The sequence below is a fragment of the Heterodontus francisci genome, chromosome 14, assembly GCF_036365525.1.
Source record: "Heterodontus francisci isolate sHetFra1 chromosome 14, sHetFra1.hap1, whole genome shotgun sequence".
Taxonomy (NCBI): domain Eukaryota; kingdom Metazoa; phylum Chordata; class Chondrichthyes; order Heterodontiformes; family Heterodontidae; genus Heterodontus; species Heterodontus francisci.
Genome location: NC_090384.1, coordinates 70,563,939 through 70,578,743, shown reverse-complemented (window position 1 = coordinate 70,578,743; position 14,805 = coordinate 70,563,939). Strand labels below are relative to the sequence as shown.

At 44.0% G+C, this 14,805-nt stretch overlaps 1 protein-coding gene across 5 annotated transcripts in view; it reads right to left on the bottom strand.

Annotated features, from left to right (window-relative positions):
• Positions 1-14,805, bottom strand: part of caprin1b (cell cycle associated protein 1b) — a 185,878-nt gene that overhangs the window by 44,470 nt on the left and 126,603 nt on the right. For 3 of the 5 annotated variants that reach the window (XM_068046422.1, XM_068046423.1, XM_068046427.1), the window contains exons 12-13: positions 10,116-10,226; positions 9,139-9,288 (exon numbers count right to left, since the gene is read on the bottom strand). The exons of 1 other annotated variant lie outside the window; for it this stretch is intronic. In XM_068046422.1, the coding sequence (XP_067902523.1) occupies positions 9,139-9,288; positions 10,116-10,226 (261 nt within the window). The remainder of the gene's footprint in view (positions 1-9,138; positions 9,289-10,115; positions 10,227-14,805) is intronic. One more of the 5 variants, XM_068046425.1, reaches the window with a different exon arrangement.

Sequence of the window (14,805 nt, the reverse complement as noted above, 5' to 3'; positions counted from 1 at the left end):
AATGTTTCAAAATTAGAATGGTAATTTGCAGCTATGAATTGATTGAGTCACCAAACTGATTTGGAAATTCATTAACAAAGATAATTATTGCACGCAATAAAGAACAGCTAAAGCAAGACAGTTAAAGGAGTACAGGGATCAAATTGATAGCAAGCTAAGGAAAGAGGGAGAGAACAACATTCTTCTCATCACATATAGTTTGCTCCCTTTTGCCAGTATTGTACACATGATCACCTTTTCTCCTTGCTCAGGTTGGCTGGATGGATTGGTTGGCTTTAAGACTCTCCTGGAAGTTGGGAGATAGAGGATGATTAGGAGGGAAGTCCAACTGGCTAAGTGCTATCCCAAATTCAGGAACCATCCATTATCTGATCAAAAAGAATGTCTTACAGGCATTTAAGTCATAATGTCTGTTGTGGGGAGAGGGCTGATACAGGCCTGAAAGTCATCCAGGAACCTCTACAGCAGGGTTGTCCAACATTTTCATGTTGGGGGCCACATTACAATTTTTGTTTTAGATGGGGGCCGGTGAGACAATTTCAGAAAGAAAAAGGCATTAAAAATTTATCCCACTATGAATCAATACAACAAAAATGTGCATTTTTGTGAAGAAGCTTTAAATGAGAAGACTACATTTATTGACTTACTTTCTCAACACTATGTTAGACACTGATCTAGTGAGATACCTAACATTTTTCTGCTTACACAAGTAGTCAATGATTGCCCGCACACTTTTTGCGTGATGCGGAGCATTCCAGATCAATGTGCACCTGTCAGAACATATCCTGATCGCGCTCTCCCCGTATTCCCCACTCTGTGTTGTTCCAGTCCCTTCTTCCCCTCTGACACACTGTCTCCCCCTGCTCTCTGCCCCCGCAACCCACGCGGGCCCGCCCGCTCAGCCCACATCCCCCCTCCCTCTCTGCCCTGCCAGCCCACATCCCCCCCACCCTCTCTACCCTGCCAGCTCACATCCCCCCACCCTCTCTACCCTGCCAGCCCACATCCCCCCTACTCTCTCTGCCAGCCCACATCCCCCCACCAGCCCACATCCCCCCACCCTCTCTGCCAACCCACATTCCCCCACCACCCCACACCTGACAGTTGCAGGGAGCGGAAGCGCTCAGCACAGCAGCTTTATGATTGGTCAGGTGCTTTGAGCGGGAACAGCAGTTTCCAATCTTGGGACAGATCTTAGATCTGATCTGTTGGTTGAGGGATCGCTTAGCCCTGTCGCATGCTGCCTCCGCTCTTTGGCATGCAAGTAGCCCTGGGTTGTAGCTTCACCAGGTTGACACCTCATTTTTAGATATGCCTGGTGCTGCTCTTAACATGCCCTCCTGCACTTATCATTGAACCAGGGTTGCTCCCCTGGTTTGATGGTAATGACAGAGTGAGGAATGTGCCAGACCATGAGGTTGCAGATTGTGGTTGAATACAATTCTGCTGCTGATGGCCCACAGCGCCTCATGGATGCCCAGTTTTGGGTGCTAGATATGTTTGAAATTTATTCCATTTAGCATGGTGGTAGTTCCACACAACATGATGGTGGGTATCCTCAATGCTAAGATGGGACTGCGTCTCTACAAGAACTGTGCGGTGGTCACTCCTACCAATACCGTCATGGACAGATACATCTGCGACAGGCAGATTGGTGAGGACGAGGTCAAGTAGTTTTCTCGCCTCTTGTTGGTTCCCTCACCACCTGCCGCAGACCCAGTCTAGCAGCAATATCCTTTAGGACTCGGCCAGCAGTGGTGCTACCGAGCCCTCTTGGTGATGGACATTGAAGTCCCCCACCCATAGTACATTCTGTGCCCTTGCTATGCTCAGTGCTTTTTCCAATTGGTGTTCAACATGGAGAAACACTGATTCATCAGCCAGGGTTGGAGAGGCAGTAATCAGCAGTATGTTTCCTTGCCCATGTTTGACCTGATGCCATGAGACGTCATGGGATCCAGAGACAATGTTGAGAACTCCCAGGGCAACTCCCTCCCGACCGTATACCACTGTGCCGCCACCATATGTGGGTCTGTCCTGCTGGGGCTGGTGATGGAGGCGTCAGGGATATTGTCTGTAAGCTATGATTCTGTGAGTATGCCTACATCAGGCTGTTGCTTGACTAGCCTGTGGGTCAGCTCTCCCAAGCCCCCAGATGTTAGGAAGGAGGACATTGCAGAGTTGACAAGGCTGGGTTTGCCATTGTCGTTTCCAGTGCCCAGGTCAATGCCGGATGGTTCGGCTGGTTTCATTTCTTTGTCGCGGTTTCATACAACTAAGTGGCTTGCTAGGCCATTTCAGAGGGCATTTTAAGAGTCAACCACATTGCTGTGGGTCTGGAGTCACATGTAGGCCAGGCCAGGCAAGAACAGCAAATTTCCTTCCCTAAAGGACATTAGTGAACCAGATGAATTTTTTTTTTTTACAAGAATCAACAATGGTTTCATGGTCACCATTATATTTGCTTTTACTTCCAGATTTACTAATTGAATTCAGATTCCCCCAGCTGCTGTGGTGGGAGTTGAACCTATGCCCCGACAGCATTAGCCCAGGCCTCTGGATTACTAGCCCAATGACATTACCACTACGCCACCGCATCCCCAGGTTCTAGATGATCATGTCTGCACCAGCCCTCGTGATTCAAAGACATCCATCCACAAAAGATGGGGGCAGAATCAGATGCGTGAAACTGTTTTTGAGACCTTATTTCCTCCAACATTCATCGAAGAGGAATGGCTGAATTGCGGTCTTGCAACCAATTAATTCATAGCAACATGTTTTAATGTACAAACACAAATGGCCAAAAACAAGTAAGCTTTAAAATGACATTAAGGACCAATCTACAAGTTTCATACTGGAAAAAAAGCACATTACACAACTCTCAATTCCATTTCTGTACTTTTACTTATGTTTCATTTGATTTCCCAGATTTTGTCCATCTAGTTCACGTCTCAGCTGTCGTGACTCTGCTCTGCCAACTTAATGCTTCCAGGTTTAAATCTGCTCCTAAACCATCTCTCACCTGGTGATGATACCAAAGACCTCTCTCTGCTGGATACTACATTTCTATTGGATTCTGCTCATTCAGTAGGACACTCTGCTCACCAACTGGTCAGCTATGATTCACTCCAAATGCTGCCAAATTATCCACTCCTCCCCTACCCCAGCTGCTAACTGCTTGTTTCCCAGCGCATGGACTTGAGTGATGGCAGGGAGAGGAGCACTGACAGCATATATTTGGTGAAAAAAAAAAATCGAAGAGCAAAGTCACAGCAAAGCAGGTAGGTAATTGGTTGGTGAGTATTACCACTTTTTCTTTTCTTATCTAAGTTAGGGCAGCGAGTTAAACAAAGCAAGTTAGTCGTTTGCAAAGTCTTCTGTGGATAGCACATTTCTGCAAGTAGTCACCCCGCAGCTTAAGCATGTGCAATAGAGAGAGAAAATGAATGAACGCCAGACAGTCAATGAGGATCAGTCCCGAGTGCATCTCGCTCTGTAACCAGTAATCAGTTCTGAATAAAGCCAGTGCCAAGGCCACAAGCACAATAGGTGGCTCAGTTGTCCAGGGAGATGGGGGGAGGAGGGGGGGGGAGGGGGGTCAGGAAAGCAATAGTGACAGGGGATGACACAAAAATAGGTGGTGTCGTAAATAGTGAGGAGGAAGAATCTAAGAAAGCCTTAGATCACAGGATGATATAAATGGGCCAGTAAAAATGGCAGAGCAGTGGCAAATGGAATTTAATCCTGAGAAGTGTGAGGTGATGCATTTGGGAGGACTAACAAGGCAAGGGAATATACAATGGGTGGTAGGACCCTAGGAAGTACAGAGAGTCAGAGGGACCTTGATGTACTGATCACTGAAGGCAGCAGCACAGGTAGATAAGGTGGTTAGGAAGGCATATGGGATACTTGCCTTGATTAACCGAAGCATAGAATATAAGAGCAGGGAGGTTATGATGGAGCTGTATAAAACGCTAGTTAGGCCACAGCTGGAGTACTGTGTATAGTTATGGTCGCCACACTATAGGAAGGATATGATTGCACTGGAGAGGGTGCAGAGGAGATTCACCAGACTGGCCTGGGCTGCAGCATTTCAGTTATGAAGAGAGACTGGATAGGCTAGGGTTGTTTTGCTTAGAGCAGACAAGGCTGAGGGGGGGGGGGGGGGGGGGAGGGGGACCTGATTCAGGTATACACAATTCACAATTATGAGGGGCATTGATAGGGTAGAAAGGAAGAAACTTTTTCACTTAGCGGAGGGGTCAATAACCAGGGGAGGTGGTGGCGTAGTGCTGGACTAGTAACCCAGAGAATTGATCTGGAGACATGGTTCGAATCCCACCACAACAGAAGGTGGAATTTGAAGTTAATAAATAAATCTGGAATTAAAAGCTAGTCTAATGATGGTCATGAAACCATTGTCGTTTGTTGTAAAAACCCATCTGGTTCACTAATGTCCTTTAGGGAAGGAAATCTGCTGTCCTTACCTGGTCTGGCCTACATGTGACTCCAGACCCACAGCAATGTGGTTAACTCTTACATGCCCTCTGAAATGGCCTAGCAAGCTACTCAGTTGTACCTAACCGCTACGAAGTCAATTCACATGGACTGCAGTGGTTCAAGAAGGCAGCTCACCACCACCTTCTCAAGGGCAATTAGGGATGGGCAATAAATGCTGGCATAGCCAGTGACGCCCACTTCCCATGAATGAATAAAAAAAAATTATGAGGGGCATAGATAGGGTAGATAGGAAGAAACGTTTTCCTTTAGTGGAGGTGTCAATAACCAGGGGGCATAGATTCAAGGTAAGGGGCAGGAGGTTTAGAGGGGATTTAAGGAAAAAGTTTTTTACCCAGAGGGTGGTTGGAATCTGGAACACATTACCTGAAGGGATGGTAGAAGCAGGAACCCTCACAACATTTAAGTAGTATTTAGATGAGCACTTGAAACACCATAGCATACAAGGCTATGGGCCAAGTGCTGGAAGATAGGATTAGGATAGATAGGTGCTTGATGGCTGGCATGGAGACGATGGGCCGCAGGGCCTGCTTCTGTGCTGTATAACTCTGATTCTAGATTCAACACTTAGGGGAACAGACAGGTGATTCTACAACCCCAGATGCGACTCCAAGATGGTATGTTGCCTCCCTGGTGCCAGGTTCAAGGATATCACTGAGCGACAGCAGTATATTCTGAGTGGAGGCGGGGGGGAGGGGGGTTGAACAGCCGGCGATCACTGTCCGTATCAGTACCAATGATACAGGTAGAAAGCAGCACGAGGTCCTGCAGGCAGATTTTAGGGAGCTGATGAATAAATTTTTTTTTTTTTTAAAAAAAGGACCTCAAGAAGTAGCAATCTCCGGATTACTCCAGATGCCACGCGCTAGGGAATATAGCAGCAGGACAGTGCAGATGAATGTGCGACTGGAGATACAATGCAGGAGGGAGGGTTTTTAGATTCTTGGGACATCAGGGCTGGTTCAGGGGCAAGAGGCACCTGTATGGGTTGAAGCCGGGCTGAGAGTGGCCACAGGCTAAAAGGTCTGAAAATTAGTGGCCAAAGACGAGACTGAAATTTTTTTTGACAAGGAATCATGTAATTATAGAACTGTTAATGATCTGTAATATCCCAATCTATTTCTATAATGTACTATTAGACTTTTAATAAAATGAAGCAGCGGGTGCTGTTACCAACTGTGCGCAATATAGCTGCCAGATCTCTAAGGGTAGCATAATACCATCTAATATACATTGCAGCTCATTTAGGGCTGGACATGTATAGACAGGATCAGGCTAATCAAACAAATTTAGTGAAGCTAATTTTACACAATTTTTCTGATTTTCATATAATGTAATTGAGACCTATTAATTTGTTCAACAATATAGCCAAATTAGGGAGAGGTGTTGTAGTTCGGACTAGAAACGTATGCAGCACAGCTTCCAGGCCAGTTCAAATGTGTTGGCCGCTCTTCACACCCCATCCTACCCACCCCCAACAGCCGCCTGGTTGGCCGCTTGCCCACTCGGTGCATGGTGACGCCGTTACATGGTGACGCCGTTACATAATCACGAGAGTGCATGCATGCGCTGATTCATACGGGCAAGCTGGCAGGTGTTCAGACGCACTGATGACATCGGCAATTGCTCTCCGTGTGCTCTATGTTGTCAGGAGATAGGTTTTTTTTAAAAAAGCTAGTCTCTTAGTCAAGGACAGAAAAAAAGCCAATGGCAGATTTCCCAAACCCCAATGTCAGAAATCCGCCATTTGGCAAAAATTTCTCAACCCTGGTTGCACCTCAAACAGGGGCAGGAACAATACTGTGGTGGGGAGATTCGCTAGTGCTGTTGGGAATAGTTTAAACTAGCTTGGGAGGGAGATGGGAACCTTAGTGTATATTCAGTAGGGAGAGAAGCAAAGCTGGAAATGGAATGCAGAAAATAGACAACAGTGATCAGTGGTATATACTTCATTGCAAGGAGTCTAGTGAATAAGGCAGATGAGCTGAGGGCACAGATAGGCACTTGGAAGTGTATCATTGAAATGTGCCTTAAAACAGGGCAGGAATGACAGCTCAACATTCCTGGTTATAAGGCTTTCAGATGGAAAAAAAGGATCAAATGAGGCCATATGGATTAAAATGAGGTATAAAAGAGAGGCAATTAAACTGCTGAGAGCATACTACTGACCCCCAAACCGTTAAGAGGGAGATAGAAAAGTAAATATGTAGGCAAATTGCAGAGATGTGCAAAAACAATGGGCAGAAATAGGGGATTTCAGCAACCCTTAAATTAACTGAGATAAAAAGTTTTCAGAAACGTTAACTCTGCTTCTCTCTCCACAGATGCTGCCAAACCTGCTGAGTATTTCCAGCACTTTTTGTTTTTATTTCAGATTTCCAGCATCTACAGTATTTTGCTTTTATTTTAGTGAAAATCCAGAGATGTTTTTTTAAATACAAAAAAGCCAGAAGACAACTAAGGAAAGAGTAGGGCCAATTAGAGACCAAAAAGCCAACTTGCGTGTAGAAGCGCAGGCATAATTTTTAATGAACAGTTTGTGAAAACAGACACAAAGAGGACAAAGCAGACATTGTCGTTAAAGAGGTAGAATGTGAAATATTGGATGGGATAGCGAGAGAGAAAATATTAAGGTGCTTAACATCCTTGAAAGTGGATAAAATCACCAGGCCCAGATGAAAAGTATCCCAAGCTGCTAAGAGAGGCAAGGGAACAAATAGCAGAGGCTCTGACCATTTTCCAATCCTCTCTGGCTACAGGCATGATGCTGGAGGACTGCTAACTTTGTATTATTGACTAAAAAGGGAGGAAGGAATAGACCAAGCAATTACAGGCCAGTCAGCCTAACCTCAGTGGTGGAAAAATCATTGGAAAAAATTGTGAGACACATTATAAAGTGTCTTTTAGAAACACATGGAATAATGGGATCCTTTTTGACTAACTTGATTGAATTTTGTGAGGAGATAACAAGGACAGTCAATGAGGGCAGCAGTAGAGGCTGGAAACAGAGAAGCAAAGATATCTCAAACAGTTGTAGGTCTGGAGGAGATTACAGAAGTAGGGAGGTGCCAGGCCATGGATGGATCTGAAAAGAAGGTTGAGAATTTTTAAACGGAGGCGTTGTTTAACGGAACACCAGTGTAGGTCAGTGAGCACAGCAGTGAAGGGTGAACAGCATTGGTATGAGTTAGAACACACCCAGCAGAGTTTTGGACAACCTGATGTTTACAGAGGGTAGAATGTGGGACCTGCAGGGTGTTAGAATAGTTACGTCTGGAGGTAACAAAGGCATGGATGAGGGTTTCAGCAGAAGAGCTGAGGCAAGAGTGGAGACCGGCAATGTTACAGAAGTGGCAATAGGCAGTCTTAGTAATGGCACAGATATGTGGTTGAAAGCTCATCGTGGGGGCAAATAGGATACCAAGGTTGCAACAATCTGGTTCAGCCTCAGACAACTGTCAGGAAGAGGGATGGAATTAGTGGTGAGGGAGCAAAGTTTGTGGCAAGGACCAAAAGATAACAGCTTCAGTCTTCCTAATAGCTAACTCGAGGAAATTTCTGCTCATCCAGTACTGGATGCCAGATAAGCAGCCTGACAATTTAGAGGCCAAGTTGAGAGAGTAGATGCTGAGTTAGAGCGTACATGTGGAAACTGATGTGTTTTTGGATAATACTGCAGAGGCGCTGCACATAGAGAAGTATGAAGGATCCAAGGTTAGATCCATGGGGTATGCCAGAGTAACTGAAAGGGAATAGAAGCCACTGACGGCGATTCTCAATGAGAGATAAGAATAGAACCAGCCGAGTGCAGTCCCACCCAGCTGGACGACGATGGAGGGGCATTGGAGAAGGATGGTGATCAAATGTGTCAATAGCTGCAGACAGGTCGAGAAGGAAAAGGTGGGATAGTTTGCCTTTGTTAGTCACATAGGATGTCATTTGTGACTTCAATAAGAGCCGTTTCAGTGCTGTGGCAGGAACCGAAACCTGATTGGAGGGATTCAAACTTGAGCACAAAGTTGGGAAGCAACAACACATTCCAGGACTTGAGAGGAAAGGGAAGTTGGAGATGGAGTAAGAAAACAAAGTGCTGGAAATACTCAGCATATCTGGCAGCATCAGTGGAGACAGAAAGAGTTAAACGTTTCAGGTCTGTGACCTTTCATCAGAACTGCTAAATATTGCCAACACTTAGTTTTTATTTCAGATTTCCAGCATCTGCAGTAATTTGCCTTCATTGGCGATAGGGTGGCAGTTTACAAAGTTAGAGGGGTTGAGGGTTGGTTTTTTGAGAAGGGTGATTGCAGATTTTAAAGGAGACACGCAGAACATGAGGAGAATCGTTAACAATATCAGCTAACACGGGAACCAGGAAAGAAAGTTGGGTGGTCAGTATTTTATTGGGAACAGATCAGGAGGTAGATCTCACGGAAAAAATGAGCTCGGAGAGGGCACGAGGGGAGATAGGAGAGAAACTAGAGAAGGAATCAAGTTTAAATGCACGAAGATGGTATACAGAATTATTTTATTCTATAACACTATCGGCAAATGCTCTATTTTTGGTCAAACTTAATCTAGGTTTGATTTAGCTAATAGCAGTCAAAATGAAGGCTATCTTACCGTTTGCATTGACTGGAATGGAGCAGCATTCACATTTATGCCACTGCTGTGGAGGGGTTTGCTCGGAGCAGCCTTGAAAGCTTGTGACTGGGAAACAACGGGAAGTGCTGTTGATGCTGGGGGCTGTTCAGAGCTCAGCGACATTGTAGTCTATGGAGATACAGAAGTTTGAAGACCAAATGCAAGAAAAAAGTTAATAAAGCTACCAAACCACTAACAGGCAACTATTAAATGCTTCGAAAGGGCATATTCAACCTTAGCACAGTTCTGTACAGGTGCCAGTAAAATGCAGCCATAGCGAAGAATTTCCTGTTAGTTCTTTGTGCTATTCCCAGAATCAGTTGCGTTTGGAAATAGACATTCCTACTAGATGTGCACGCTCCTCTGTTACAAAGCCACACTAAAAAAGATCGTCATGATTTTTTGGGAGTTGAGAAGATGCAGAAGAGATAGTTTTACAAAGCTCCCTTTTAACTACTATATCACTGAACACCTTGGCTCAAATCCATACACAACTACACTTCTAGTTCTGAAGACTATTTGGAATTCAGAGAAATCAAATCCTTGAATTTACCAACTGATAGCAACTCCTAACATAATATGCCTGGGCTAAAAAATTTCTGATGCTTGAATAGAACTGAATCAAGCCAAACACATTAACAAATTAATTCTATAAAAACGAGTGAATGAATCCTTTAGTAAAAGACAGAATTTTTTAAAACACTATTACGGCACCTTGCAAGGGCAATTGAAATAGAACTTTTTAGGGGGGAGGTGGGGGGGGGGGGGGGGAAGGGGGGGAAATGACAGGCATTTCATCATGCTTACTAGTTAAGCAATTGGAGCTGGATGGTCCATAATGTCGCTACATTATTGTGTACTTTGAAACAGTGGCTATCTTTTTTAAAAAGTAAAATGGAGGTAATGAGGACATCTAGCTTTTCTGTACAATTTTGGTGTACTCATGTTGCAGTTACCTGAATAGATTCCATAGATTCTTTCTGGTTTCGCTGCTCTGACACATGGGAAGGCTGGTACATAGGCTGAGATGGTGTGTATGGTTCATTTGTGGAAGATACCAAAGGTACCTTAATGATGAAAGGAAATAAAAGGGGGAAAACATAAGTGCCTATGGATTGCACTATATCCAAGAATGGGAAAATACAAAGGCTCTGCTATAATTACTACTACTTGCAGATACAAGTTTCCACACATGCACAGAGGCACACACAAAACTATTCTGCCAGCTAAAATCTTTAGTCTATTCTCCTTATCCCAATTATATATACACTAGAACTTTAAAAAGTAAAGACTTAAACAGTTAGGAATAAGATAAAAAACTAAGACAACAAATGAATTTTTTCTTCATCCACCCCTCACTAAACATTTTGTCAGCATGCAATTCAAACACTGAATTATCCTTGCAGCACCTAAGTTAACTTGTTTAGACAATGAATTACAATAATGCAATAAATGTAGACATTAGGTATGTAATGAAAATCGTACAATATGATTCCCAGTAGTAAAATGCACATAGATTCAATCTCTATAATGGTGAACCTTTTTTGGTTGTGCTTTACTTAGCCAGAATCTCAAAATCAAAGATGTTATTTTGCCACAATAGAGATGATGGCTCAAACAAAATACTAAGCTTTGAATTAGACAGCAAGTTTACAATCAAGGAGATCGGGCACTGTAGAATGGCAGCACTAATGAAACAAAATCAAATTTAAAAAACAGCATACTTTGTAGCCTTGACTTTTTTTTTGAAGAGGTCTAGGTGTTAGGTGTTGAAAGCAAGACAAGTTTGAAGGATTACACACAAGGTTAGCATCTAAAAATCTGTGACAGCAATGTAAAATGTAAAGTAGTTCCAAAACTAAAAAGTGGGGGGGGGCGGGTGGAAGAGAGGGGGATTGCAGGAAGCGCAAGTTGGACAGTGAACCATTCTATCCTCAGCACTGTTCCAGCTTTCCTCGTATTACTTCACTTGAAGCAAGATTTCCATAGGCCAGTGAAGCAGAAATAGATACAAGGCATTTTGCATAGTGAATCATAACATGATTGGACATATTAAAATCCAAAAACGTTTAAGGAGGCAGAATCAAAACATCTGAAATTACAAAACTTTTGAAATATAGCTATTACCAGCTATATTTACAAAAATACTATTTCTTAAAAAGAGGGAGGCATGCATGGGATATGACCCTAAAAAAACTTGGCAAAAGTAGTTTGGGAATCTCTGCTCTGCGCTATCCCAACCAAAACCTCCAAACAGTGCCCTCCCTCTTACTGTAAAATACTTTAAATTCCCACACTAGGTATTTGTATAACTGATAAGTATGACTACTAAAACAGATTGTTTTATTTCACACCAAATATGAATTGAATTAAGATAACTCAAACTTACTGCACACAAATACACAAAGGAAATAACTGGTTACCATTCTTGGCTTGAATTCAAACCCAGTCAAAATTCAATGCTTTAGTTCAACCTAACCATTTCTTCATTTCTCTTTTGAGCAAAATAGCCTTAACTTCAAACCATCATTAGCTCCTGACAATGATAGAGCCAAAAGCTACAGATACGAAACAAAGGATAATGATACGTACATTAACATGTACATGAAGACAGCTGCAAACTATGCATTTGTAGCTCCGGTTTCATTCTAGAGTGGCGTATCTCAGAATCATTACGGCACAGGAGGCTGCCATTCGGCCCATCATGTCTGCACCAGCTCTCTGAAAGAGCAACGCCCCAGTTTCATTCCACTGCCTTCTACCCATAACTCTGCATATTCTTCCTTGTCAAATAACTGTCTAATTCTCTTTTGAATGCTTCAATTGAACCTGCCTCCACCACGTTCACAGGCAGTGCATTCCAGAACTTAACCACTCGCTGCGTGAAAAAGTTTTTCCTCAGGTCACTTTTGCTTCTCTCAGCAAATACTTTAAATCTGTGCCCTCTTGTTCTCGATCCTTTCACAAGTGGGAACAGTTTCTGCCTATCTATTCTGTCCAGACCCTTCATGATTTTGAATACCTCTCTCAAATCACCGCTCAGCCTTCTCTGCTCCAAGGAAAACAGTCCTAATTCCTCCAACCTATCTTCACAACTGAAATTCCTCATCCCTGGAACCATTCTCGTGAATCTTTTCTGTACTCTCTCCAATGCCCTCACGTATTTCAAGTGTGGCGCCCAGAACTGGACACAATATTCCAGCTGAGGCCGAACTAGTGTCTTATACAAGTTCAACTTCCTTGCTCTTTTACGCTATGCCCTTATTAATACAGCCCAGGATAATGTATGCTTTATTAACTGCTCTCTCAACCTGCCCTGCCACTTTCAATGACTTATGCACATATACACTTAGGTCCCACCACTCCTGCACGCCATTTAGAATTGTACCCTTTATTCCATATTGTCTCTCCATGTTCTTCCTACCAAAATGAATCCCTTCACATTTCTCTGCATTGAACTTCAACTGTCACCTGTCTGCCCATTCCACCAACTGGTCTATGTCCTTTTGAAGTTCTATACTATGAAGTTGGTACTATGATGTTGTTGCTATTACACAGACTTGGTTGAGGGAAGGACAGGATTGGCAGCTAAATGTTCCAGGATTTAGAAGCTTCAGGCGGGATAGAGGGGGTTGTAAAAAGGGGTGGTGGTGTTGCATTACTTGTTAAGGAGAATATCACAGCTGTACTGTGGGAGGACACCTTGGAGGAGTCGTGCAGCGAGGCAATATGGGTGGAGCTCAGGAATAGGAAGGGTGCAGTCACGATGTTGGGGGTTTACTACAGGCCTCCCAACAGCCAGCGGGAGGTAGAGGAGCAGATATGTAAGCAGATTTTGGAAAGATGTAAAGGTAACAGGGTTGTACAGGGTGGGTGATTTTAAATTCCCCGATATTGACTGGGACTCACTTAGTGCTATGGGCTTGGATGGGGCAGTATTTGTAAGGAACATCTAGGAGGGCTTCTTGAAACAATATATAGATAGTCCAACTAGGGATGGGGCTGTACTGGACCTGGTATTGGGGAATGAGCCCAGCCAGGTGGTCGAAGTTTCAGTAGGGGAGCATTTTGGGAGCAGTGACCATAATTCCATAAGTTTTAAGGTACTAGTGGATAAGGATAAGAGTAGTCCTCGGGTGAAGGTGCTAAATTGGGGGAAGGCTAATTATAATATTAGGCAGGTACTGAAGAATTTAGATTGGGGGCGGCTGTTTGAGGGTAAATCAACATCTGACATGTGGGAGTCTTTCAAACGTCAGCTGATTAGAATCCAGGACCAGCACGTTCCTGTGAGGAAGAATAAGAAGTTTGGCACGTTTCGGGAACCTTGGATAACGCGGGATATTGTGAGCCCGGTCAAAAAGAAAAAGGAAGCATTCATAAGGGCTGGAAGGCTAGGAACAGACGAATCCCTTGAGGAATATAAAGACAGTAGGAAGGAACTTAAGCAAGGAGTCAGGAGGGCTAAAAGGGGTTATGAGAAGTCATTGGCAAACAGGATTAAGGAAAATCCCAAGGCTTTTTATACGTATATAAACAGCAAGAGGGTAACCAGGGAAAGGGTTGGCCCACTCAAGGACAGAGAAGGGAATCTGCGTGTGGAGCCAGAGGAAATGGGCGAGGTACTAAATGAGTACTTTGCATCAGTATTTACCAAAGAGAAGGACTTGGTGGATGATGAGCCTAGGGAAGGGAGTGTAGATAGTCTCAGTCATCTCATTATCAAAGAGGTGGTGGTGTTGGGTGTCTTGCAAAGCATTAAGGTAGATAAGTCCCCAGGGCCTGATGGAATCTACCCCAGAATACTGAGGGAGGCAAGGGAAGAAATTGCTGGGGCCTTGACAGAAATCTTTGCATCCTCAGTGGCTACAGGTGAGGTCCCAGAGGACTGGAGAATAGCCAATGTTGTTCCTTTGTTTAAGAAGGGTAGCAAGGATAATCCAGGAAATTATAGGCCAGTGAGCCTTACGTCAGTGGTAGGGAAACTATTAGAGAGGATTCTTCGGGACAGGATTTACTCCCATTTGGAAACAAACGAACTTATTAGCGAGAGGCAGCATGGTTTTGTGAAGGGGAGGTCGTGTCTCACTAATTTGATTGAGTTTTTTGAGGAAGTGACAAAGATGATTGATGAAGGAAGGGCAGTGGATGTTATCTACATGGACCACAGTAAAGCCTTTGACAAGGTCCCTCATGGCAGACTGGTACAAAAGGTGAAGTCACACGGGATCAGAGGTGAGCTGGCAAGATGGATACAGAACTGGCTCGGTCATAGAAGACAGAGGGTAGCAGTGGAAGGGTGCTTTTCTGAATGGAGGGCTGTTCCGTGGTGTTCCCAGGGATCAGTGCTGGGACCTTTGCTGTTTGTAGTATATATAAATTATTTGGAGGAAAATGTAGCTGGTCTGATTAGTAAGTTTGCGGACGACACAAAGGTTGGTGGAGTTGCGGATAGTGATGAGGATTGTCAGAGGATACAGCAGAATATAGATCGGTTGGAGACTTGGGCGGAGAAATGGCAGATGGAGTTTAATCCGGACAAATGTGAGGTTATGCATTTTGGAAGGTCTAATGCAGGTGGGAAGTATAAAGTAAAACCCTTAGGAGTATTGACAGGCAGAGAGATCTGGGCGTACAGGTCCACAG